This window comes from Panulirus ornatus, chromosome 17 (assembly GCF_036320965.1).
Source record: "Panulirus ornatus isolate Po-2019 chromosome 17, ASM3632096v1, whole genome shotgun sequence".
NCBI classification, from domain to species: Eukaryota; Metazoa; Arthropoda; class Malacostraca; order Decapoda; family Palinuridae; genus Panulirus; species Panulirus ornatus.
This window is the reverse complement of record NC_092240.1, coordinates 44,763,476-44,787,445: the sequence shown is the minus strand read 5'-3', so window position 1 is coordinate 44,787,445 and position 23,970 is coordinate 44,763,476. Positions and strand designations below refer to the sequence as shown.

General features: G+C 42.4%; 1 protein-coding gene across 1 annotated transcript in view; it reads left to right on the top strand.

The window, feature by feature from the left end:
• Adss (adenylosuccinate synthetase) overlaps positions 1-23,970 on the top strand; it is a 418,041-nt gene that overhangs the window by 235,061 nt on the left and 159,010 nt on the right. The window contains exon 7 of the mRNA XM_071672269.1: positions 5,236-5,401. Coding sequence (XP_071528370.1) covers positions 5,236-5,401 — 166 coding nt within the window. The remainder of the gene's footprint in view (positions 1-5,235; positions 5,402-23,970) is intronic.

Here is a 23,970-nt window from a genome sequence, read left to right as displayed (position 1 = left end):
GGAATTGCACCCACGACACCATCTGGCAGCCCTTCCACTCCTGCACCTCCTAAAGCTGCCTCCCAACCACCACCATCCCTCAAACTTGATGTTACTTACCAGAACTTCTGAGATTGGAGGCAGAGATGGACGGACTGTGCTACAATGGTGGATATACAGAGCTTGCCACAGCCAAAGCAGCTCATTCAGCTATGGATGTGCTTGTCTCTTGAGACTCGGCGTGTCTTAGAGCATACACTGCAGGTGCCCCCAAACTCTGCGTCATCTGTGGATGCTGTGCTCGACGTCTTACAAGAGCACATCAAAGGCCAGCACATTGAAGCACTGCCTAGGCAGGAACTCTTCAGGTACAGACAGATGGAAGGTGAAACTTTTGACAATTTCTATGTTCGTCTGAAGAGAGCATCTGAGGAAGTCGATATCTGTAAAGGTCACCACAAGGAGTGTGAGGAAACCCAAATCAAGCAAGTGATTTTAATAGGTGTCAGGATGAGGAGCTGATGCAACGCCTCATCTCCCTTGACACTTCCTTCCATCTGCCGGCTGTAGTGACAATGTGCCACTCCTGTGAGGCCACAAGGAGTGCAACTTCACTCCAGTGGGCTCCCCCAATGGCAGTGAGGATTATGTCACGGTGCAAGAAGGGGATGAAGAAAGCCCACAATGCTGTGACTATTTTCCCGCCCAGCGCCCTTTGCAACAGGTGCAGTAAGCAGCATGGGTCGCAGTCATACACAGCTGCCGAGGCGGTGTGCAACAGTTGTGGCTGTAAGAGCCACTGGTCTCGCATGTTACAGTGCTAAATGCACTCGGTGTAAGGTGTGCAATCATGTAGGCCGTTATGACGGATGTTGTGCTCAAAATAAAGCCAAGGGACAGTGAAGGCAGTGCAAGCAGCACTCTTCCACAAGTGGGGCATGCACACAGTCCCCTGGTCAGACAGTGCCCGAGCCATATCAGACAGACTTCCCTCAGCCTATCAGCATCACCATCACCCATGGTACCATGTCATCTCGCTTTCGGATGATTCCTGACACTGGTGCTGATGCTACTCTCATAGGCATACAGCATCTGCAATGTCTGGGACTTTCCCAGCACAACCTCAAACGCCCCTCAAGGCTAGACACTTCACAGCTAATGGTTCTGAGATGACTCCAGCTTTGGGATCTTTCTAAGTTGATATTTGCCTTTGGCAAGAGGTCATGCTATGCTTGGATCCATGTGCACAATGGCATTCCAACTCCTCTATTATACAAACACTGCCAGGAGTTAGCTTTCACCTCCAAGGACTTTCCTAAGCCCATCCTCGAGGTGAAGCACAGTCAACAGGTTGCATACAGTGAGCAGTGACAATCCTGCTGTTGCACCACCTTCTTCTACATCACTGCCATGCCACCCCCGCTCAGACGAAATTTTCCTTTAGGTGCTTGAGAATATGTCCTGAGGGAATTCAGTTATGTGCTATTGACAAAAGACACGTTATGGGACACGCCACTCAAGCCGATGATAGGTCCCTCTATAAGGATTCACCTGATGGAAGAGCAAAACCCTTCACCAAAAGCCCTTGCTTTCTGTGAGTCGGTAAAACGAGCTGGAATCTATGGTCGCCCAGGGTATCATCATACCAGCTGGTGATGACCTGTCTCCATGATGCCACCCTCTCATAGCCGTTGCCATGTGTCATGTCCAAAGCATCCTTTTCCTACCCCCGTTGCAGCAGTTCACAGCATATGCCTGAAAGTGCTCTTCTTCATGAAAGTTGATGCTGTGTGTGGTTACTGGCAGATTGAGCTCACCGAGGAGGACCAGTCACTGACAACATTCATCACTTCATACGGATGCTTCAGATATCACCGAAGCCCCATGGGTTTTGCTACTACAGGAGATGCCTTCTGTCTCTGAGGTGATATTGCTCTACAAGGTATGAGGAATTGTGTGAAAGTCATTTATGACAGATTTCTCTTATACAACAAAGACTTCACCCAACTCCACTGCATCCATGATGTACTCTTTAGGTGCCAGAAGCACAGGATCACTCTCAGTGCCAACAAGTTTGTTCTCTGAATCTTTGGTATCTTTTTCTGGCTATACCCTCACAGTGAATGGCATAGCAGCCAATCTGGAGAAGATCCATGCCATCAGGGAATTCACAACTCCTGCCAACCTGACTGACCTTTGGTTCTTCATGGGACTTGTCAACCAATTAGCAGAATATTCTCCGGACATTTCTGCCACTGCACAGCCACTTCACCCTCTGATGAGCCCCAAGAGGACTTTCCTTTGGACCCCAGACCATGACAAGGCATTCCAGCTTTTGAAAAAGGACCTGTCAAATTCGCCCATCCTCATTATGTTTAACACAGCCATGCCCACTGTCTTGCAGACTGATGCCTTTCACTTGTTTGGCATTGGATATGTTCTACTGCAAGGCCACAGTGGGGGGAAGTTTCAACTCATTCAGTGTGGCTTTAGGCTCCTGACCAATGCAGAAACATGCTGCGCCCGCATTGAGCTCGAATTGTTGGCTGTGGTATAGGCCATGTCAAGGTGCAGGTTTTACCTCATCAGCTTGCAACACTTAGAGTTAGTCACAGACCATCACCCACTCATACCAATCCTTAACCACTACTCACTGGATGAGATTGAAAACCAGTCTCTAGCACCTGAAGGAGAGGCATTCATCATACCTCTTCGCAGTAGTGTGGTGCACAGGTAAGCAGCTCTGTATCCCAGATACTTTGTTCCACTCTCCTGTAAGCTGCCCCACCCCAGAGGATGAAGCATTGAGCACAGAAACTGATGTCGCCGTCAGGATTGTCTTTACGGGCTGCACAGTCCTTGCCATTCTCCATCGTTCAGAGTTTTCTTAGAAACTGCGTGAGGACCTCCACTGTGATGGAGACCTCTACCTTTATGGGGCATGTGTTGCTGTTCCTGCTGCTTTATGTCACCAAATTTTAGATCGCCTCCATAACAGCCACCAAAGAGCAGATGCCTCCAAGCGATGAGTAAGGCAGGCTGGCCTGGCATCAACTCAGACATAGTGAACACTGTTCATATGTGCAAACCATGCCAGGTGTTGTAGCCCAATCAACAGCAGGAGCCCCTTACTCTGTGTTGACAACCCCACCAGTCCCCTCAAGTCTGTGTTGGCTGACTTCTTCAGTGCATCAGGGAAGTCTTTTCATCATTGTCGACCATCTCGCTGCTTGGCTTTTGTGATGCCATGTGGCAACAATACAACTTCCACTGCTACCATCCGCAACTAATGACTTTACTTCTATGATGTAGGTGTTCTTGTGCATCTGAGGACTGATGGAGGGCCCCAGTTCACAAGTTGGGATTTTGCAGTGTTAGTCACAGACCATCACCCTTATACTGATCCTTAACCACTACTCACTGGATGAGATTGAAAACCAGTCTCCAGCACCTGAAGGAGAAGCATTCATCATACCTCTTTACAATACCCTAAAAGTACTCACACCAATATACAGTTACCACTTTCTTATTTTCCCCCTTGACCAAGTTCCCATTTATTCTCTTATTTTTCTCACACTGCTAATTATCTGCCCAATCATTTTCTTATTCTTCCTGATGTTTGCTGATACATGCTCACTTCAATTCATATTTCTCCATTTTTCAGCCCTGCACATTCCTCTTGACCTTGACATTCTCTTATACATCTCCCAGTCATTTGCGCTCCTTCCCTACAGGTAATGCCCATACACTTCTCTCTTCTCTTTTACAAGCAACTTAATTTCACTACCGTTTTTCATCTGTCCACTTCACACCAACCAAATGCCACACACTTCTCTTGCAGATGTAAACTTCTTCCCGAAATACCCATCATTCCTCTCACACTCCACTTGCTTTATGTACTGTAAACTCTTGCCATTCTACACTCATTCTCTCCTGGTATCTCTTCACACAAGCTTCTTTTCTAAGCTGAATCACTCTCTGTCCTCTTCCCACCCATATCATTTCTTCTTTTTGTAAAGCCTCTCCAAACTGTTACCTTCATCTCAAGGAATGATCTAACATCTCACCATCTTCCCCTCTAAGTGCATTGACATCCAAGAGTCTCTCTTTAGCATGCCTATCAGTTAGTACATACTCCAATAATGCTTGCTTTCCATCACACCTACTCTTCCACATATATTGATGCATATCCCTGTTTTTAAATGAGGTGTTCCCAATCACTGGCTCTTTTTAAGCACAACTCCACAAGTTGTTCACCATTTTCATTCATATCACTGGGTACCCCAAATCCTTACCTGTCACATTACCCCACCCTTGCATTCAAATCACCCAATACTACCAGAATTACTCAATCCTTTACATTAAATTTGCTGACACACTTATCTCTTCCCAAAACGCTCATCTTTTCCTTACTCTTCATGCTTCCAGGTGCTTTAGCACTAATAATCACTCATCTCTTGTAATTCACTTCCATTTTTACCCACACCAGTTTTAGGCTCTCTTCCTTATGCTCTTTAACACATTTCCTTAACTTCTCCAGCAGCCTAAGCTATTGCCTTCAGTTAAACCCCCAAGATATTCCCAAACCTTCTGCTTTTGCTGTATTTCACTCAGTGCTAGAATATCTAGGTTCCTTTCCACAGACACTATATATCTCTATCATCTCATCATGATTGCATCCTCACACATGCAAACACCTCAGCTTGAGCCTTCAAGAAGAATGAGCACTCTTTACTTGGTTTCTTATAGTTTAACTATTAGAAATTTAAAGCCAAGCCCCACAGACTATGCCATGGCTATATCTTTCGGTTCATATGCCCTAGTTCGGTGCATTGACTGCATGTGGTCCCCCTTCCCACCCATATACCAAGTCGGTCCAATTTATCCCAATCCATGTATGCCTCTCCATCTTGATTATTCATATTGCAGTATCTAAAAGCCTCCTTGACCCATCCTTCCATATCCTTCTCGATCTCCCTTTACCTTCTGTTTTCTCCACTTCTCACAGGTAGATCCTTTTCATTACTTTTCATTCATCTTCTCCACATATCAGAAGCATTTCAGCACACCCTGGTCAGTGTCACAAATATGTGAATTTAGATTCTACTCAACTGGAATGGAGGTTTTTGTAAGTTAGGTTGCATAAATGATCCAACCTGTCTCAGGCTGTTGTTATATTTTATATGATAAGTATTTGAAGTAGGAGAACTTTTCCTCTGTGAATTATTTTTATCATTGTCTGTTTCCCTTTTTCAGGATATTGGAAGTTTACTACAAACCCGTGGAGCTGAATTTGGAGTTACTACAGGAAGGACAAGACGATGTGGCTGGTTAGATGTAGTACTACTTAGACATACTAATATGGTGAATGGTTACACTGCTATTGCCCTCACCAAACTGGATATATTAGATGTATTAAAAGGTACGAATTTACTTATATTTGGAATATTTAAGATTGAATGGGTAATGAAATCAGGTGATTCATTTTCATAGGCTGACAGGCCTTAGTTTTTATATGAGCATTTCATTTAACAGTTAAAGGGGCCATGCTTCATCTCTTCAGTTTTATTTTTCATTTAATTTTTTCTTTATTGTCTGTAGCATAATAGGCAGAACTTGCCCGAATCAAAGGCTGTCATGGGTGAAAGGACACAACACTGCAGGTGTTAGTAGACCTGATTCTTAAAGGTGCAAAGGTGATAGGAATAGTGAGAAATAATAGGAGACAGAAGAGTCCTTAGTTTAACTATTCAAGGGAAGGAGATTGTATCATATTTAATTGAATATGTCAGACATTGAGGGAAAAAAGGAAAAGGACAAACCAAGGAGTAGTTGGAAGGATTGAGTGAAAGATGCTGTAAAGGTTCCCGACCTGAACAGCAGGAGGACAGGGGAGGACATTTTCAGTGGGCTTAAGTGGGGAATATGGAGCAATTAGGGGAAACCTCAAAAAGGTTTGAGGCATAATATAGGAGGCTCCTGTTGTGGAGCATTGTTCAAGACAGCCAGAGAGTGGATTTGAGCAAATGAGGTTTTCTTGTTCCTGGTGCTACCTTGCTGATGTGGGAAATGACAAATATGGTTTAGAAATTCTTGGGCCACACATTTTCTCCCTCCAATAAAATTGCAAAAGCTGCGGCTGACTTTAGGATAATGTCATGAAGATTTTTCAGAGTGATCTGTAACCTTTCCAGACCTATTTTATATTTATGTATTATACATAATCATTGTTTCCCAGGTCAGCGAGATAGCACCAGGAAACAGATGAAGAAAGAATGGCCCATCCACTCATATACACATATATGTACATAAATGCCCTCATATGCACATATACATTTATTCATATTTATTTTGCTTTGTCGCTGTCTCCCGCGTTAGCAAGGTAGCGCAGGGAAACAGACGAAAGAATGGCCCAACCCACCCACATACACATGTATATACATACACGTCCACACACGCAAATATACATACCTGTACATCTCAATGTATACATATATATACTAACACAGACATACATGTATACACATGAACATAATTCATACTCTCTGCCCTTATTAATTCCCATCGCCACCCCGCCACACATGAAATAGCAACCCCTTTCCCCCTCATGTGTGCGAGGTAGTGCTAGGAAAAGACAATAAAGGCCACATTCGTTCACACTCACTCTCTAGCTGTCATGTAATAATGCACCAAAACCACAGCTCCCTTTCTACATCCAGGCCCCACAGAACTTTCCATGGTTTACCCCAGATGCTTCACATGCCCTGGTTCAATCCATTGACAGCACGTCGACCCCAGTATACCACATCATTCCAATTCACTCTAGTCTTTGCACGCCTTTCACCCTCCTGCATGTTCAGGCCCTGATCACTCAAAATCTTTTTCACTCCATCCTTCCACCTCCAATTTGGTCTCCCACTTCTCCTCGTTCCCTCCACCTCTGACGCGTATATCCTCTTTGTCAATCTCTCCTCACTCATTCTCTCCATGTGACCAAACCATTTCAAAACACCCTCTTCTGCTCTCTCAACTACACTCTTTTTATTACCGCACATCTCTCTTACCATATTATTACTTACTCGATCAAACCACCCCACACCACATATTGTCCTCAAACATCTCATTTCCAGCACATCCACCCTCCTGCGCACAACTCTATCCATAGCCCACGCCTCGCAACCATACAACATTGTTGGAACCACTATTCCCTCAAACATACCCATTTTTGCTTTCCGAGATAAAGTTTTCGACTTCAAAACATTTTTCATCGCTCCCAGAATTTTTGCCCCCTCCCCCACCCTATGACAGACTTCCGCTTCCATGGTTCCATCCACTGCCAAATCCACTCCCAGATATCTAAAACACTTCACTTCCTCCAGTTTTTCTCCATTTAAACTTACCTCCCAGTTGATTTGACCCTCAACCCTACTGTACCTAATAACCTTGCTCTTATTCACATTTACTCTCAACTTTCTTCTTTCACACACTTTACCAAACTCAGTCACCAGCTTCTGCAGTTTCTCACATGAATCAGCCACCAGCGCTGTATCATCAGCGAACAACAACTGACTCACTTCCCAAGCTCTCTCATCCACAACAGACTGCATACTTGCCCCCCTTTCCAAAACTCTTATATTCACCTCCCTAACAACCCCATCCATATACAAATTAAACAACCATGGAGACATCACACACCCCTGCCGCAAACCTACATTCACTGAGAACCAATCACTTTCCTCTCTTCCTACACGTACACATGCCTTACATCCTCGATAAAAACTTCTCACTGCTTACCTCCCACACCATATATTCAGAGCATCTCTATCAACTCTGTCATATGCCTTCTCCAGATCCATAAATGCTACATACAAATCCATTTGCTTTTCTAAGTATTTCTACAAACATTCTTCAAAGCAAACACCTGATCCACACATCCTCTACCACTTCTGAAACCACACTGCTCTTCCCCAATCTGATGCTCTGTACATGCCTTCACCCTCTCAATCAATACCCTCCCATATAATTTCCCAGGAATACTCAACAAACTTATACCTCTGTAATTTGAGCACTCACCTTTGTCCCCTTTGCCTTTGTACAATGGCACTATGCAAGCATTCCGCCAATCCTCAGGCACCTCACCATGAATCATACATACATTAAATAACCTTACCAACCAGTCAACAATACAGTCACCCCCTTTTTTGATGAATTCCACTGCAATACCATCCAAACCCGCTGCCTTGCTGGCTTTCATCTTCCGCAAAGCTTTTACTACCTCTTCTCTGTTTACCAAATCATTTTCCCTAACCCTCTCACTTTGCACACCACCTCGACCAAAACACCCTATATCTGCCACTCTATCATCAAACACATTCAATAAACCTTCAAAATACTCACTCCATCTTCTCACATCACTACTTGGTATCACCTCCCCATTAGCCCCTTCACTGAAGTTCCCATTTGTTCCCTTGTCTTACGCACTTTATTTACCTCTTTCCAAAACATCTTTTTATTCTCCCTAAAATTTAATGATACTCTCTCACCCCAACTCTCTTTTGCCCTCTTTTTCACCTCTTGCACCTTTCTCTTGACCTGCTGCATCTTTCTTTTATACATCTCCCAGTCATTTGCATTATTTTCCTGCAAAAATCATCCAAATGCCTTTCTCTTCTCTTTCACTAATAATCTTACTTCTTCATCCCACCACTCACTACCCTTTCTAATCTGCCCACCTCCCACGCTTCTCATGCCACAAGCACATACATATACATATCAACTTACACATATACATACATGGACATTACATACATACACATATACATATTCATACTTGCTTTCATCCGTTCCTGTCGCTACCCTGCCCCACAGGAAAACAGCATGGCTATCCCCTGCTTCAGAGAGGCAGCACCAGGAATACAGACAAAAGAGCCCCATTCATTCACATTCAGTCTCTAACATAATACTGATTGGGATACATTCTATACTGTTCCCAAACCCATTTTTACCACAAATATATACATAAGAAATGTATTTTTGATACAGGAATCCCTTTAAACAGTTGGAACAGTGGTCAGTGCAAAAAGTTTTTTGTTCATTTCTAGTGAAATTCTAGAATTGTTGTTCAACCAATTCTCTAAATTCTCATAAAATCACACAGTACTCTTTTCTGATTTATACTGAAGTACACCACATGCTCTTGTGAGGGTCATAAAATTTGAATTGATACACAGGTACATGCTATTTTAAACATATAATGAAATGCTGATTTGCGTTAGATTACCATTTGTGCTAATACTGTAATGTTAACATGACAGTTGTCTGTCCATGCATCTGAATGTAATGTAAACAAATATGGCATTAAACTTTTTTGATTACCGTGAGTGCAAACAGTGATGATCGCCTACCACTTATATGTCCATGCATCTGTATTCCATATAAGCAGGCATGGCCTTTCCTCAGATGCTCTTCTATCTGTTGAGTTTTTGCTCAATATTGAAGATTTTTACTTTTTTTCTCTATACTTGATTATCATTGCCAGCATCAGCAAGTTAACACCAGGAACAGTATTTTGGCCCTCTCAGATTAGTGCCAGGAAAAGTATTTTGATCCTCTCAGATTAGCAAGATTTCATCATATTTTGATTTTGCTGGTGACACTGACTGTAAAACTGGATATGATGTGACTGACTGTAAAACTGAATGTGATGTGATATGAGAGTGGATGAAGTCCTGTAGATAAAGTGCTTTATTTTGCTAATTGGTGATAATCTCTTGTGTATCAAATTTACACAAACGTACTATACTGTCTCCACCAAAAGAATTCTTTGATTATCATTTGAAATAAGGCCTCATGCATTAGGTTTTATTTGCAAAATAAAACAAAGGCTGTGACACACTTATTGTGGAAGTAAGCTGAACACGATTTGCCATCCATTACCCCATGTTATTGAATTTAGTTAGGAGTAAATTTTGCTTGTTTTTATGTCAAGTGATATTCATGCTGTTTCTATTTCAGGTGATATTTTTCCTTTAGTAGTAACTGATCATGAATCAGAGACAGTGTCCAAAGAAGGGAAGGCACGTATTCCTGCTAGAAAGTAAGAATATTTGTCTCTATGAGAGTTCTCAAGGCATAATGGCAGGGCCAAGTACACCATCCAGACCCATGTTTGGGCTGCCTTCTATCCATCTCCAAAAAGTTGGGTATTGTCAACCTAAAGAGACTATCAAGGTAACAAAAAATTTGATAAGGATGGGTTTTTTTAACAGCTCATGCTTACTAGGTTGACCAGACCCAGCCCTTAGAGGGAAACCCAAAGAAGATGGAAAGAAGATGGACTCTGCCCAACCTGTTCATTTTGAAATCTCCCTTGTTGACACATTTTCTTTCTGAGACAACTTTTTAGGACCCATGGTAAGTTACCAATAAAGGAAAAATATCACCCAGAACAGAAATGGTGAAAGTATCACTAAACATGAGGACATTAAGCAAAGAATACATCCCTACATTCTCAATAACATGGGGTGATTAAGGCAGCAAATCATGTTCAGCTGGCTTTAAAGACTGTATCACACTTCCAGGCATACAACATTCTCACCAAAAGATTGCAATAGGATTTGTTTCACAACTTAAACCTGTTGCATGAGGGCCTTAGTTTCATCCGTAATCATCAGTGAAGAGAAGGAGCAAGTATATTAAAGGAATATTGAATATGTTTGATGGTAGGTTGGCATATGTAGGATATTTGGGTCAGGTTGTTATGTGATGTTAGTCATGGAGAGTGATTTGGTTAAGTGAGAAGAAAGATGAAATGTAGAAGGGTTGGAGTGGATAGTATTGTTGTTGATTTTATGAAGGAAAGGGGTGATTGTGTCGTTGATTGGCTAGTTAAGATTTTCATTGTATGTATGGATCATGTTGAGGTGCCTGAGGATTGGCAGTGCATGTATTGTGCCATTGTATGAAGGCAGTGTGGTTAAAGATGAGTGTTCAGACTACAGAGGTATGAGTTTGTTGAGTGTGCCTGGTAAGTTATATGGGAAGGTAGTGATTGAGAGAGTGAAGGCATATACAGAGCATTAGATTGAAGAGAAAGTGTGTGGTTTCCAAAGTGATAAAGGATTGTGTGGATCAGGTGTTTGTATTAGAGAATGTGTGTGAGAAATACTTAGAGTAACAGACGGATTTGTTTTTTAGCATTTTTGGATCTGGAGAAAGAATATGGTTGGATTGATAGAGATACTTTATGGAAGGTTTTAAGAATATATGGTTTAGGAAGAAAGCTGCTTCAAGCAGTGAAAAGCTTCTATTAAGGGTGTAAAGTATGTGTACAAGTAAAAAGAGAAGAGAGTGAAATGTTCCAAGTGATGATTGGTCTACGGCAGGGGTGTGTCATGTCACCGTGGTGTTTGATTTGTTTATGGATGGGGAGGTGAGGGAGATAAATGCAAGAGTCAATGAGACAGGCTAGAATACAGTCTGTGTGGGATGAGAGAGCTTTCTGAAGTGAATTGGTTGTTGTATGCTGATGATGCAGCACTGGTGGTAGATTTGAGCGAGAAACTGCAGAAGTTGGTGACTGAGTGTGGAAGGGTGTGTGAAAGGAGGAAGTTTAGAGTAAATGTGAATAAAAGCAAGGTTATTAAGTTTACTCGAGTTGAGGGATGGGTTATTTGGGGTGTAAGTTTGAATGGAGAAAAATTAGAGGAAATAAGTGTTTAAGATCCTTAGGAGTGGACATGACAGTGAATGGCACCATGGAAGTGACTCATAGGGTGTATAAGGGGCAAAGGTTCTGGGTACACTGAAGAATGTGTAGAGAGATCGTTATGTGGGAGGGCAAAAATGGGTATGTTTGAAGGTAGAGTAGTCCGAACAATATTATATTGATGTGGAGGAAGATGATGTGTTGGAAATGAAATGTTTAAGGACAGTATGTGGTGTGAGGTTAGGTGATAACAAGAGTGTGGGTGAAAGAGCTGAAGAGGGTGTGCCTGAAATGGTTTAAACAGAGAATGAGTGAGGAATGGTTGACAAAGAAGGTATATGTGTCAGAGGTGGAGGGAGCAAGGAGAAAGGGGAGGTGAAATTGGAGATGGAAGGATGGAGTGAAAAAGATTTTGAATGATCAGGGCCTGAACATGCAGGAATTTGAAATACCTGCTTGAGATAGAATGAATTGGAATGATGTGGTATACAGGGATCAATACGCTTTCAGTGGACTGAACCAGGACAATTGAAGCACCTGATGTAAACCATGAAAAGGTCTGTGTTGCCAGGTTGTGAATAGGTAGCTGTGTTTTCAGTGCATTACATATGACAACTAGGGAATGGGTGTAAGTAGATGTAGCCTTTTTTTGTCTTTTCCTGGCACCAGGAAACAACAATCAATTAAAAAAAAGATAGTTACATGTCATGTAACTTTCCATGCAGCTTAGCATACAGGCAATTTCATATTTTTCCCATATTAGGGGTTAGTGAGAGGACAAGAGCAAGGGAAGGAGTAGCAGTACTCCTGAAACAGGAGTTGTGGGAGTATGTGATAGAATGTAAGAAAGTAAATTCTCGATTAATATGGGTAAAACTGAAAGTTGATGGAGAGAGATGGGTGATTATTGGTGCATATGCACCTGGGCATGAGAAGAGAGATCATGAGAGGCAAGTGTTTTGGGAGCAGCTGAATGAGTGTGTTAGTGGTTTTGATGCACGCGACCGGGTTATAGTGATGGTTGATTTGAATGCAAAGGTGAGTAATGTGGCAGTTGAGGGTATAATTGGTTTACATGGGGTGTTCAGTGTTGTAAATGGAAATGGTGAAGAGCTTGTAGATTTATGTGCTGAAAAAGGACTGGTGATTGGGAATACCTGGTTTAAAAAGTGAGATATACATAAGTATACGTATGTAAGTAGGAGAGATGGCCAGAGAGCGTTATTGGATTACGTGTTAATTGACAGGCACGCGAAAGAGAGAGTTTTGGATGTAAATGTGCTGAGAGGTGCAACTGGAGGGATCTCTGATCATTATCTTGTGGAGGCTAAGGTGAAGATTTGTATGGGTTTTCAGAAAAGAAGAGTGAATGTTGGGGTGAAGAGGGTGGTGAGAGTAAGTGAGCTTGGATTTTTGCATGGAAAAAATGCAATTGAGTGGGAGAGGTATAAAAGAAAGAGACAGGAGGTCAAGAGAAAGGTGCAAGAGGTGAAAAAGAGGGCAAATGAGAGTTGGGGTGAGAGAGTATCATTAAATTTTAGGGAGAATAAAAAGATGTTCTGGAAGGAGGTAAATAAAGTGCATAAGACAAGGGAGCAAATGGGAACTTCAGTGAAGGGCGCTAATGGGGAGGTGATAACAAGTAGTGGTGATGTGAGAAGGAGATGGAGTGAGTATTTTGAAGGTTTGTTGAATGTGTTTGATGATAGAGTGGCAGATATAGGGTGTCTTGGTCGAGGTGGTGTGCAAAGTGAGAGGGTTGGGGAAAATGATTTGGTAAACAGAGAAGAGGTAGTAAAAGCTTTGTGGAAGATGAAAGCCGGCAAGGCAGCAGGTTTGGATGGTATTGCAGTGGAATTTATTAAAAAAGGGGGTGACTGTATTGTTGACTGGTTGGTAAGGTTATTTAATTTATGTATGACTCATGGTGAGGTGCCTGAGGATTGGCGGAATGCATGCATAGTGCCATTGTACAAAGGCAAAGGGGATAAGAGTGAGTGCTCAAATTACAGAGGTATAAGTTTGTTGAGTATTCCTGGTAAATTATATGGGAGGGTATTGATTGAGAGGGTGAAGGCATGTGCAGAGCATCAGATTGGGGAAGAGCAGTGTGGTTTCAGAAGTGGTAGAGGATGTGTGGATCAGGTGTTTGCTTTGAAGAATGTATGTGAGAAATACTTAGAAAAGCAAATGGATTTGTATGTAGCATTTATGGATCTGGAGAAGGCATATGATAGAGTTGATAGAGATGCTCTGTGGAAGGTATTAAGAATATATGGTGTGGGAGGCAAGTTGTTAGAAGCAGTGAAAAGTTTTTATCGAGGATGTAAGGCATGTGTACGTGTAGGAAGAGAGGAAAGTGATTGGTTCTCAGTGAATGTAGGTTTGTGGCAGGGGTGTGTGATGTCTCCATGGTTGTTTAATTTGTTTATGGTTGGGGTTGTTAGGGAGGTGAATGCAAGAGTTTTGGAAAGAGGGGCAAAAATGAAGTCTGTTGTGGATGAGAGAGCTTGGGAAGTGAGTCAATTGTTGTTCGCTGATGATACAGCGCTGGTGGCTGATTCATGGGAGAAACTGCAGAAGCTGGTGACTGAGTTTGGTAAAGTGTGTGAAAGAAGAAATTTAAGAGTAAATGTGAATAAGAGCAAGGTTATTAGGTACAGTAGGGTTGAGGGTCAAGTCAGCTGGGAGGTAAGTTTGAATGGAGAAAAACTGGAGGAAGTAAAGTGTTTTAGATATCTGGGAGTGGATCTGGCAGCGGATGGAACCATGGAAGCGGAAGTGAATCATAGGGTGGGGGAGGGGGCGAAAATCCTGGGAGCCCTGAAGAATGTGTGGAAGTCGAGAACATTATCTCGGAAAGCAAAAATGGCTATGTTTGAAGGAATAGTGGTTCCAACAATGTTGTATGGTTGCGAGGCGTGGGCTATGGATAGAGTTGTGCGCAGGAGGGTGGATGTGCTGGAAATGAGATGTTTGAGGACAGTGTGTGGTGTGAGGTGGTTTGATCGAGTAAGTAATGTAAGGGTAAGAGAGATGTGTGGAACTAAAAAGAGCGTGGTTGAGAGAGCAGAAGAGGGTGTTTTGAAATGGTTTGGGCACATGGAGAGAATGAGTGAGGAAAGACTGACCAAGAGGATATATGTGTCGGAGGTGGAGGGAACGATGAGAAGTGGGAGACCAAATTGGAGGTGGAAAGATGGAGTGAAAAAGATTTTGAGTGATCGGGGCCTGAACATGCAGGAGGGTGAAAGGAGGACAAGGAATAGAGTGAATTGGATCGATGTGGTATACCTGGGTTGACGTGCTGTCAGTGGATTGAATCAGGGCATGTGAAGCGTCTGGGGTAAACCATGGAAAGTTGTGTGGGGCCTGGATGTGGAAAGGGAGCTGTGGGTTCGGGCATTATTGCATGACAGCTAAAGACTGAGTGTGAATGAATGAGGCCTTTGTTGTCTTGTCCTAGCACTACCCCGCACACATGAGATGAGGGGGGAGGGTGATGGTATTCCATGTGTGGCGAGGTGGCGATGGGAATGAATAAAGGCAGACAGTGTGAATTGTGTGCATGGGTATATATGTATGTGTCTGTGTGTGTATATATATGTGTACATTGAGATGTATAGGTATGTATATTTGCGTGTGTGGACGTATGTGTATATACATGTGTATGGGGGTGGGTTGAGCCATTTCTTTCGTCTGTTTCCTTGCGCTACCTCGCAAACGCAGGAGACAGCGACAAAGCAAAAAAAATAATTAGTGGAATGTTCCCATATCAGATGAAGAAATGACTTTACTTGCTTACATCCCCTCCTTAACTATGCATAATGCACTGGTACCACAGCCTCTTATTCTCACAACCAGGCTTATTTAGTATTCTGAAAATTCCAATTGCTATTCTATTATCCCTGGTTCAGTTCATTTACAGCACCATGCCTCCAGTATATATCATTTCTCCAATCTATTTTATCCCATTTATGTCTTACACCCTCCTGCTCGTTCAGGCCCTGAGCACTCAAAATAATTTTCAATCCGTCCTTTTATCTCTTAAGTTAGCCTCCTTCACCTCCCCTCCACGTTTGTCTCATACCCTCTTTGTCAACCTATCCTCCTTCATCCTCTCCAAATATCCAAATTTTAAAACATGCTCTTCAGGTCTCAATTGCACCCTTCTTATTACTACACCTCTCTCTTACCCTATCATTTTATTTGATCAACCCTCTGCACACCACATATTATCCTCATACATTTCATTTACATCACATTCACCCACTGGTGTACCTCTTCATCTAGAGCCCACACCTCGCATTCTAACAACTCTGTTGGGACTACTTACTGTTCCATCAACCATGTTCATCTTTGCCCTCACCAACAATGACCTTTCTTTCCTTACATTCCTCTTTGTACCTAGGCCCTTAACCCCTTCATCCACACAGATGCACTTCAGCTTCCATAGTTCTATTTGCTACCATGCTTACTTTCAAGTATCTGAAATGCCCCTCTTCCCTTGAGTTTTATGCATTCAACCTCACTCTCCAGTTAACCTGTCTCTCTCTAGTGCTAAATATGATAACCTTGTTTTTATTTGATGTACTCTCAAGTTTTTTCCTTTACCACACAATCCCAAACTCGGACAAAAGTTTTTGCAGTTTTTAATCTAAATTTGCCATTGGTGCCGTGCCATCAGCAAACAACAACTGCCTTGCCTCTCAGATCCTTCTATCTGCAACAGATTACACACTTGCTCCTCTCTCTACGACCCTTTCATTCACTTCCCTCTCCTCTTCATCCATAAACATATTATGTAGCCAGGGTGACATCGCACATCCTGTCACAGACCCACTTTCACCTAGAACAAATCCTGGCACACACACTTTACAATTTTGATCAAAAATTTTCTTCATCTAGCAGCTTTCCTCCCACACAGTGTATTTGTAACACTCCACAGAGCATCTATTGACAGTATCATTCTTTCTCCAGATCTGTATGTGCCCCAAGCAAAACCCTCTGTTTCTCTAAAAATTTCTTAAACAGATTCTTCAAAGCAAACTCCTGATCCATACATCATCTACCACTCCTGAAGCCTTATTGTTCCTTCCTTATCTGAAGACCTGTGCATACCTGCTCCCTCTCGCCATTCTCCCTTACAACTTACACATCAACAAACTTTTACATTTGTAATTGGAACATTTACTTTTGTCCTCTTTGCCTTCATACATTGGCCCTATACAGGCATTCTGTCAATTCTTAGACACCTCAACATGAGCCATACATATGTTATAGAAATTCTAACTAACCAGTCGACAACAGTTTCCCCTATCTAGAGATATTTAACTGCAATACCATCCACAGTAGCTATATTACCACACTCTTAGCTTTTCATCACACCACTTGCCTTGGCTCGTTTAGCATACCAGCATGACTCAACATCAGCTACTTTGTCATTGAACACATTCATCTGTCCTTCAGAGACTCCTTCCATCACCTTTTCACCCCATCCCTGCCAGTTATCAGTTCCCATTTGCCCCCTTCACCAATGTTCTCATGTGTTCTTTTTTTTTATCCCACTTTTAACCTTCCAAAACATTTTATTGTTCTCCGTGAAGTTTGCTGATACTCTCACTGCAATTCTCATTGCCCTCTTTTTTTTGTCCTCTGTACCTTTCTCCTGTCCTCCTGCTGCTTTCTCTTGAACATCTCCCTATGTTCCCTCCATGCAAGTGATGCCCGTACACCGATGCTTGCTCTCCTTAATTCTCATTGCCCACTTTTTTTTTTTTCTATTTACTCTGTACCTTTCTCCTGTCCTCCTGCCACTTTCTCTTTAACATTCCCTGTTGCTCATGCTCCCTCCATGCAAGTAATGCCCATACACCTCTCTTCTCTCTCTCTCTCAGTAGCAACTTAACTATATCTCTGCTGTCTACCCTTTCTCATATGTCCACTTCCACTTTCCATGTTTCACCACACTTCTCTCGCACATGTCAGCACTGCCTCCACAAGTATCTTCCATTCCTTTCTCACTCCCCTAGCTTCATTTACTCTCATCACACCTTTTTCTGTTCCACACTCAATCCCACCTTGTTTTTCTCTACACAAGCTTCTTTTCCCATGCTCACTCACTTTACCTCCCATTTCCTGCCCATATCATTTCCTCTTTTCTGGAAGCCTCTATAAACGTCACCCTCATCTCCACCAGGTGAGGATCAGAAATTTGCATATTCACATCTAAGAGTCTCTCTTTCATGCTTATCAGTTAGCGAATGATCCAGCAATGCCCTCTTACTATTTACCCTTTTATCCGTATATACCAGTGTATGTCCTCTTTTTCAACTGGGTATTCCCAATCACTAGTTCTCTTATCAACACACAACTGCACATGCTTTTCTCCATTCTCATTTTCAATACAGAGTATGCCATGTCTCACAGTTATGAACTCATTTGCCACATTACCCACTCTTGCATTCAAGTCACCTTTTACTAATACTGGAACCTTCTCATCAGAATTGCTGACACACTCATTCATCTCCCAAAAGAGTTTCCTGTCTTCCTCATTCCTGTCTGTGCCAAGTGCTTAAATACTAATATTCACCCACCTTTTGTTATCCACTTTCATTTTTACCCACCAATCTGGGGCTCATTCCTTCACACTCTCTCACACATTTTAACAGAAGTGCTACCCCATCCTAAGTTCTCACCCTTACACAAACCCCTAGATTTTCCCCAAAGATATTTCCAAGCCACTCTTACCCCATAGCTTTAATTCTCTCAAAGCTAGAATGCGTATCTTCTCCTTAAACATACTACCTATTTCTCCCATTTTTCATCTTGATTACATGCACACACATTTATACAACCCAGCCTGAGCCTTCAAGGCCTTGAAGATGAGCTCTCCTCACTTGCCTTCATCTGCATCAACATTTTGAAATGGAGGAAGAGGACATTTTCCACACTGCACTCCCTTCCTATTTAGTCACCTTTCACAACATGTAGAAAGTATGTAGGAAGTATTGTTTGTCCATTCCCAAAGGCGGTTCACTTTTGATTAAATTCTGTATCCTTATGGTCAGTACCCAAGTGACTAGTCTGTGCAGACACTTTAGATAAGCCAGACATGTGCCATTGGTAGGGATGTGTTCACAGAGCTTTTAAGAACAGAGGCCAAAATGATACCTGAGAGAGAGAGAGAGAGAGAGAGAGAGAGAGAGAGAGAGAGAGAGAGAGAGAGAGAGAGAGAGAGAGAGCATACTGAAAAGTATGGTTGAAGAGAGATGATACTAGGAGAATTAATGAGATGGTAGGCTTGTGAGTCCCTTGTCACTAATTGAGACTTGGAGGAAGAACAATCTCAGTTATGAAAGCAAACTCAGTATTAGAGAAAATGAAGCCCCATAGATAGAAGTGGTAGCTCCCAAAAGAGAAAAAATACAGCATCCCTTCAGTGTCAACAGTTTTTGGGATGCAGACTTTGTAATGTTTATATGGGATTGCAGTTATAAAGATGTGGTTATGCCTATCATGTTTGAGGTATCCCTGGATTGAATTGTGGCATTTTGAATTTAATACAGAGAAATGAGTGATTCATAGAAAGAGACATAGAAATTGCTTATTAGACTATTAGACATAACTAATTTCCTGTTCCCAATCTGAGATGCTGTACAGGTCTGAATTGACAGAGAAAATATGTTCGGTACAAAAAAAGAGAAAAGCCTTGAGAGAAGGGGAGGAAAAGTGAGTTGAGTGGTATCATCATCATCAGAATGATTGAAAATGGAGAGAGATCATTTCAGAGAGAAGAAAGTAGGTGATAGGACTAAACCTTGAGGAACACCACAATTGATAAGAAAAGAGGAGAGTGTTCCTTTATCAATGACCAAAGACTTAGAAGTCTTTAATCCTGAGGATTGGGTGAAAGCTATTATTGTTCCTTTATCTAAAGGAAAAGGTGCCAAGGATGTATGTAGCAATAATAGGGGAATAATATATATATATATGTATATATATATATATATATATATATATATATATATATATATATATATATATATATATATATATATATATATATATATATTTCAGTGTTGTAAATGGAAATGGTGAAGAGCTTGTAGATTTATGTGCTGAAAAAGGACTGATGATTGGGAATACCTGGTTTAAAAAGCGAGATATACATAAGTATACTTATGTAAGTAGGAGAGATGGCCAGAGAGCGTTATTGGATTACGTGTTAATTGACAGGCGCGCGAAAGAGAGACTTTTGGATGTTAATGTGCTGAGAGGTGCAACTGGAGGGATGTCTGATCATTATCTTGTGGAGGCTAAGGTGAAGATTAGTATGGGTTTTCAGAAAAGAGGAGTGAATGTTGGGGTGAAGAAGGTGGTGAGAGTAAGTGAGCTTGGGAAGGAGACCTGTGTGGGGAAGTACCAGGAGAGACTGTGTACAGAATGGAAAAAGGTGAGAACAATGGAAGTAAGGGGAGTGGGGGAGGAATGGGATGTATTTAGGGAATCAGTGATGGATTGCGCAAAAGATGCTTGTGGCATGAGAAGAGTGGGAGGTGGGCTGTTTAGAAAGGGTAGTGAGTGGTGGGATGAAGAAGTAAGAGTATTAGTGAAAGAGAAGAGAGAGGCATTTGGACGATTTTTGCAGGGAAAAAATGCAATTGAGTGGGAGAAGTATAAAAGAAAGAGACAGGAGGTCAAGAGAAAGGTGCAAGAGGTGAAAAAAAGGGCAAATGAGAGTTGGGGTGAGAGTCTATCAGTAAATTTTAGGGAGAATAAAAAGATGTTCTGGAAGGAGGTAAATAGGGTGCGTAAGACAAGGGAGCAAATGGGAACTTCAGTGAAGGGCGCAAATGGGGAGGTGATAACAAGTAGCGGTGATGTGAGAAGGAGATGGAATGAGTATTTTGAAGGTTTGTTGAATGTGTCTGATGACAGAGTGGCAGATATAGGGTGTTTTGGTCGAGGTGGTGTGCAAAGTGAGAGGGTTAGGGAAAATGATTTGGTAAACAGAGAAGAGGTAGTAAAAGCTTTGCGGAAGATGAAAGCCGGCAAGGCAGCAGGTTTGGATGGTATTGCAGTGGAACTTATTAAAAAAGGGGGTGACTGTATTGTTGACTGGTTGGTAAGGTTATTTAATGTATGTATGACTCATGGTGAGGTGCCTGAGGATTGGCGGAATGCGTGCATAGTGCCATTGTACAAAGGCAAAGGGGATAAGAGTGAGTGCTCAAATTACAGAGGTATAAGTTTGTTGAGTATTCCTGGTAAATTATATGGGAGGGTATTGATCGAGAGGGTGAAGGCATGTACAGAGCATCAGATTGGGGAAGAGCAGTGCGGTTTCAGAAGTGGTAGAGGATGTGTGGATCAGGTGTTTGCTTTGAAGAATGTATGTGAGAAATACTTAGAAAAGCAAATGGATTTGTATGTAGCATTTATGGATCTGGAGAAGGCATATGATAGAGTTGATAGAGATGCTCTGTGGAAGGTATTAAGAATATATGGTGTGGGAGGCAAGTTGTTAGAAGCAGTGAAAAGTTTTTATCGAGGATGTAAGGCATGTGTACGTGTAGGAAGAGAGGAAAGTGATTGGTTCTCAGTGAATGTAGGTTTGTGGCAGGGGTGTGTGATGTCTCCATGGTTGTTTAATTTGTTTATGGATGGGGTTGTAAGGGAGGTAAATGCAAGAGTCCTGGAAAGAGGGGCAAGTATGAAGTCTGTTGGGGATGAGAGAGCTTGGGAAGTGAGTCAGTTGTTGTTCGCTGATGATACAGCGCTGGTGGCTGATTCATGTGAGAAACTGCAGAAGCTGGTGACTGAGTTTGGTAAAGTGTGTGGAAGAAGAAAGTTGAGAGTAAATGTGAATAAGAGCAAGGTTATTAGGTACAGTAGGGGTGAGGGTCAAGTCAATTGGGAGGTGAGTTTGAATGGAGAAGAGCTGGAGGAAGTGAAGTGTTTTAGATATCTGGGAGTGGATCTGTCAGCGGATGGAACCATGGAAGCGGAAGTGGATCATAGGGTGGGGGAGGGGGCGAAAATTTTGGGAGCCTTGAAAAATGTGTGGAAGTCGAGAACATTATCTCGGAAAGCGAAAATGGGTATGTTTGAGGGAATAGTGGTTCCAACAATGTTGTATGGTTGCGAGGCGTGGGCTATGGATAGAGATGTGCGCAGGAGGATGGATGTGCTGGAAATGAGATGTTTGAGGACAATGTGTGGTGTGAGGTGGTTTGATCGAGTAAGTAACGTAAGGGTAAGAGAGATGTGTGGAAATAAAAAGAGCGTGGTTGAGAGAGCAGAAGAGGGTGTTTTGAAATGGTTTGGGCACATGGAGAGAATGAGTGAGGAGAGATTGACCAAGAGGATATATGTGTCGGAGGTGGAGGGAACGAGGAGAAGAGGGAGACCAAATTGGAGGTGGAAAGATGGAGTGAAAAAGATTTTGTGTGATCGGGGCCTGAACATGCAGGAGGGTGAAAGGAGGGCAAGGAATAGAGTGAATTGGAGTCATGTGGTATACAGGGGTTGACGTGCTGTCAGTGGATTGAATCAAGGCATGTGAAGCGTCTGGGGTAAACCATGGAAAGCTGTGTAGGTATGTATATTTGCGTGTGTGGACGTGTGTATGTACATGTGTATGGGGGGGGGGGGGCCTTTTCTTTCGTCTGTTTCCTTGCGCTACCTCGCAAACGCGGGAGACAGCGACAAAGTATTAAAAAAAAAAAAAAAAAAAAAAAAAAAAAATATATGTAGGGTGATGTGAGAAGGAGATGGAGTGAGTATTTTGAAGGTTTGTTGAATGTGTTTGATAATAGAGTGGCAGATATAGGGTGTTTTGGTCGAGGTGGTGTGCAAAGTGAGAGGGTTAGGGAAAATGATTTGGTAAACAGAGAAGAGGTAGTAAAAGCTTTGCGGAAGATGAAAGCCGGCAAGGCAGCAGGTTTGGACGGTATTGCAGTGGAATTTATTAAAAAAGGGGGTGACTGTATTGTTGACTGGTTGGTAAGGTTATTTAATGTATGTATGGCTCATGGTGAGGTGCCTGAGGATTGGCGGAATGCGTGCATAGTGCCATTGTACAAAGGCAGAGGGGATAAGAGTGAGTGCTCAAATTACAGAGGTATAAGTTTGTTGAGTATTCCTGGTAAATTATATGGGAGGGTATTGATTGAGAGGGTGAAGGCATGTACAGAGCATCAGATTGGGGAAGAGCAGTGTGGTTTCAGAAGTGGTAGAGGATGTGTGGATCAGGTGTTTGCTTTGAAGAATGTATGTGAGAAATACTTAGAAAAGCAAATGGATTTGTATGTAGCATTTATGGATCTGGAGAAGGCATATGATAGAGTTGATAGAGATGCTCTGTGGAAGGTATTAAGAATATATGGTGTGGGAGGCAAGTTGTTAGAAGCAGTGAAAAGTTTTTATCGAGGATGTAAGGCATGTGTACGTGTAGGAAGAGAGGAAAGTGACTGGTTCTCAGTGAATGTAGGTTTGCGGCAGGGGTGTTTGATGTCTCCATGGTTGTTTAATTTGTTTATGGATGGGGTTGTTAGGGAGGTGAATGCAAGAGTTTTGGAAAGAGGGGCAAGTATAAAGTCTGTTGGGAATGAGAGAGCTTGGGAAGTGAGTCAGTTGTTGTTCGCTGATGATACAGCGCTGGTGGCTGATTCATGTGAGAAACTGCAGAAGCTGGTGACTGAGTTTGGTAAAGTGTGTGAAAGAAGAAAGTTAAGAGTAAATGTGAATAAGAGCAAGGGTATTAGGTACAGTAGTGTTGAGGGTCAAGTCAATTGGGAGGTAAGTTTGAATGGAGAAAAACTGGAGGAAGTAAAGTGTTTTAGATATCTGGGAGTGGGTCTGGCAGCGGATGGAACCATGGAAGCAGAAGTGAATCATAGGGTGGGGGAGGGGGCGAAAATCCTGGGAGCCTTGAAGAATGTTTGGAAGTCGAGAACATTATCTCGGAAAGCAAAAATGGGTATGTTTGAAGGAATAGTGGTTCCAACAATGTTGTATGGTTGCGAGGTGTGGGCTATGGATAGAGTTGTGTGCAGGAGGGTGGATGTGCTGGAAATGAGATGTTTGAGGACAATGTGTGGTGTGAGGTGGTTTGATCGAGTAAGTAACGTAAGGGTAAGAGAGATGTGTGGAAATAAAAAGAGCGTGGTTGAGAGAGCAGAAGTGGGTGTTTTGAAGTGGTTTGGGCACATGGAGAGAATGAGTGAGGAAAGATTGACCAAGAGGATATATATGTCGGAGGTGTAGGGAACGAGGAGAAG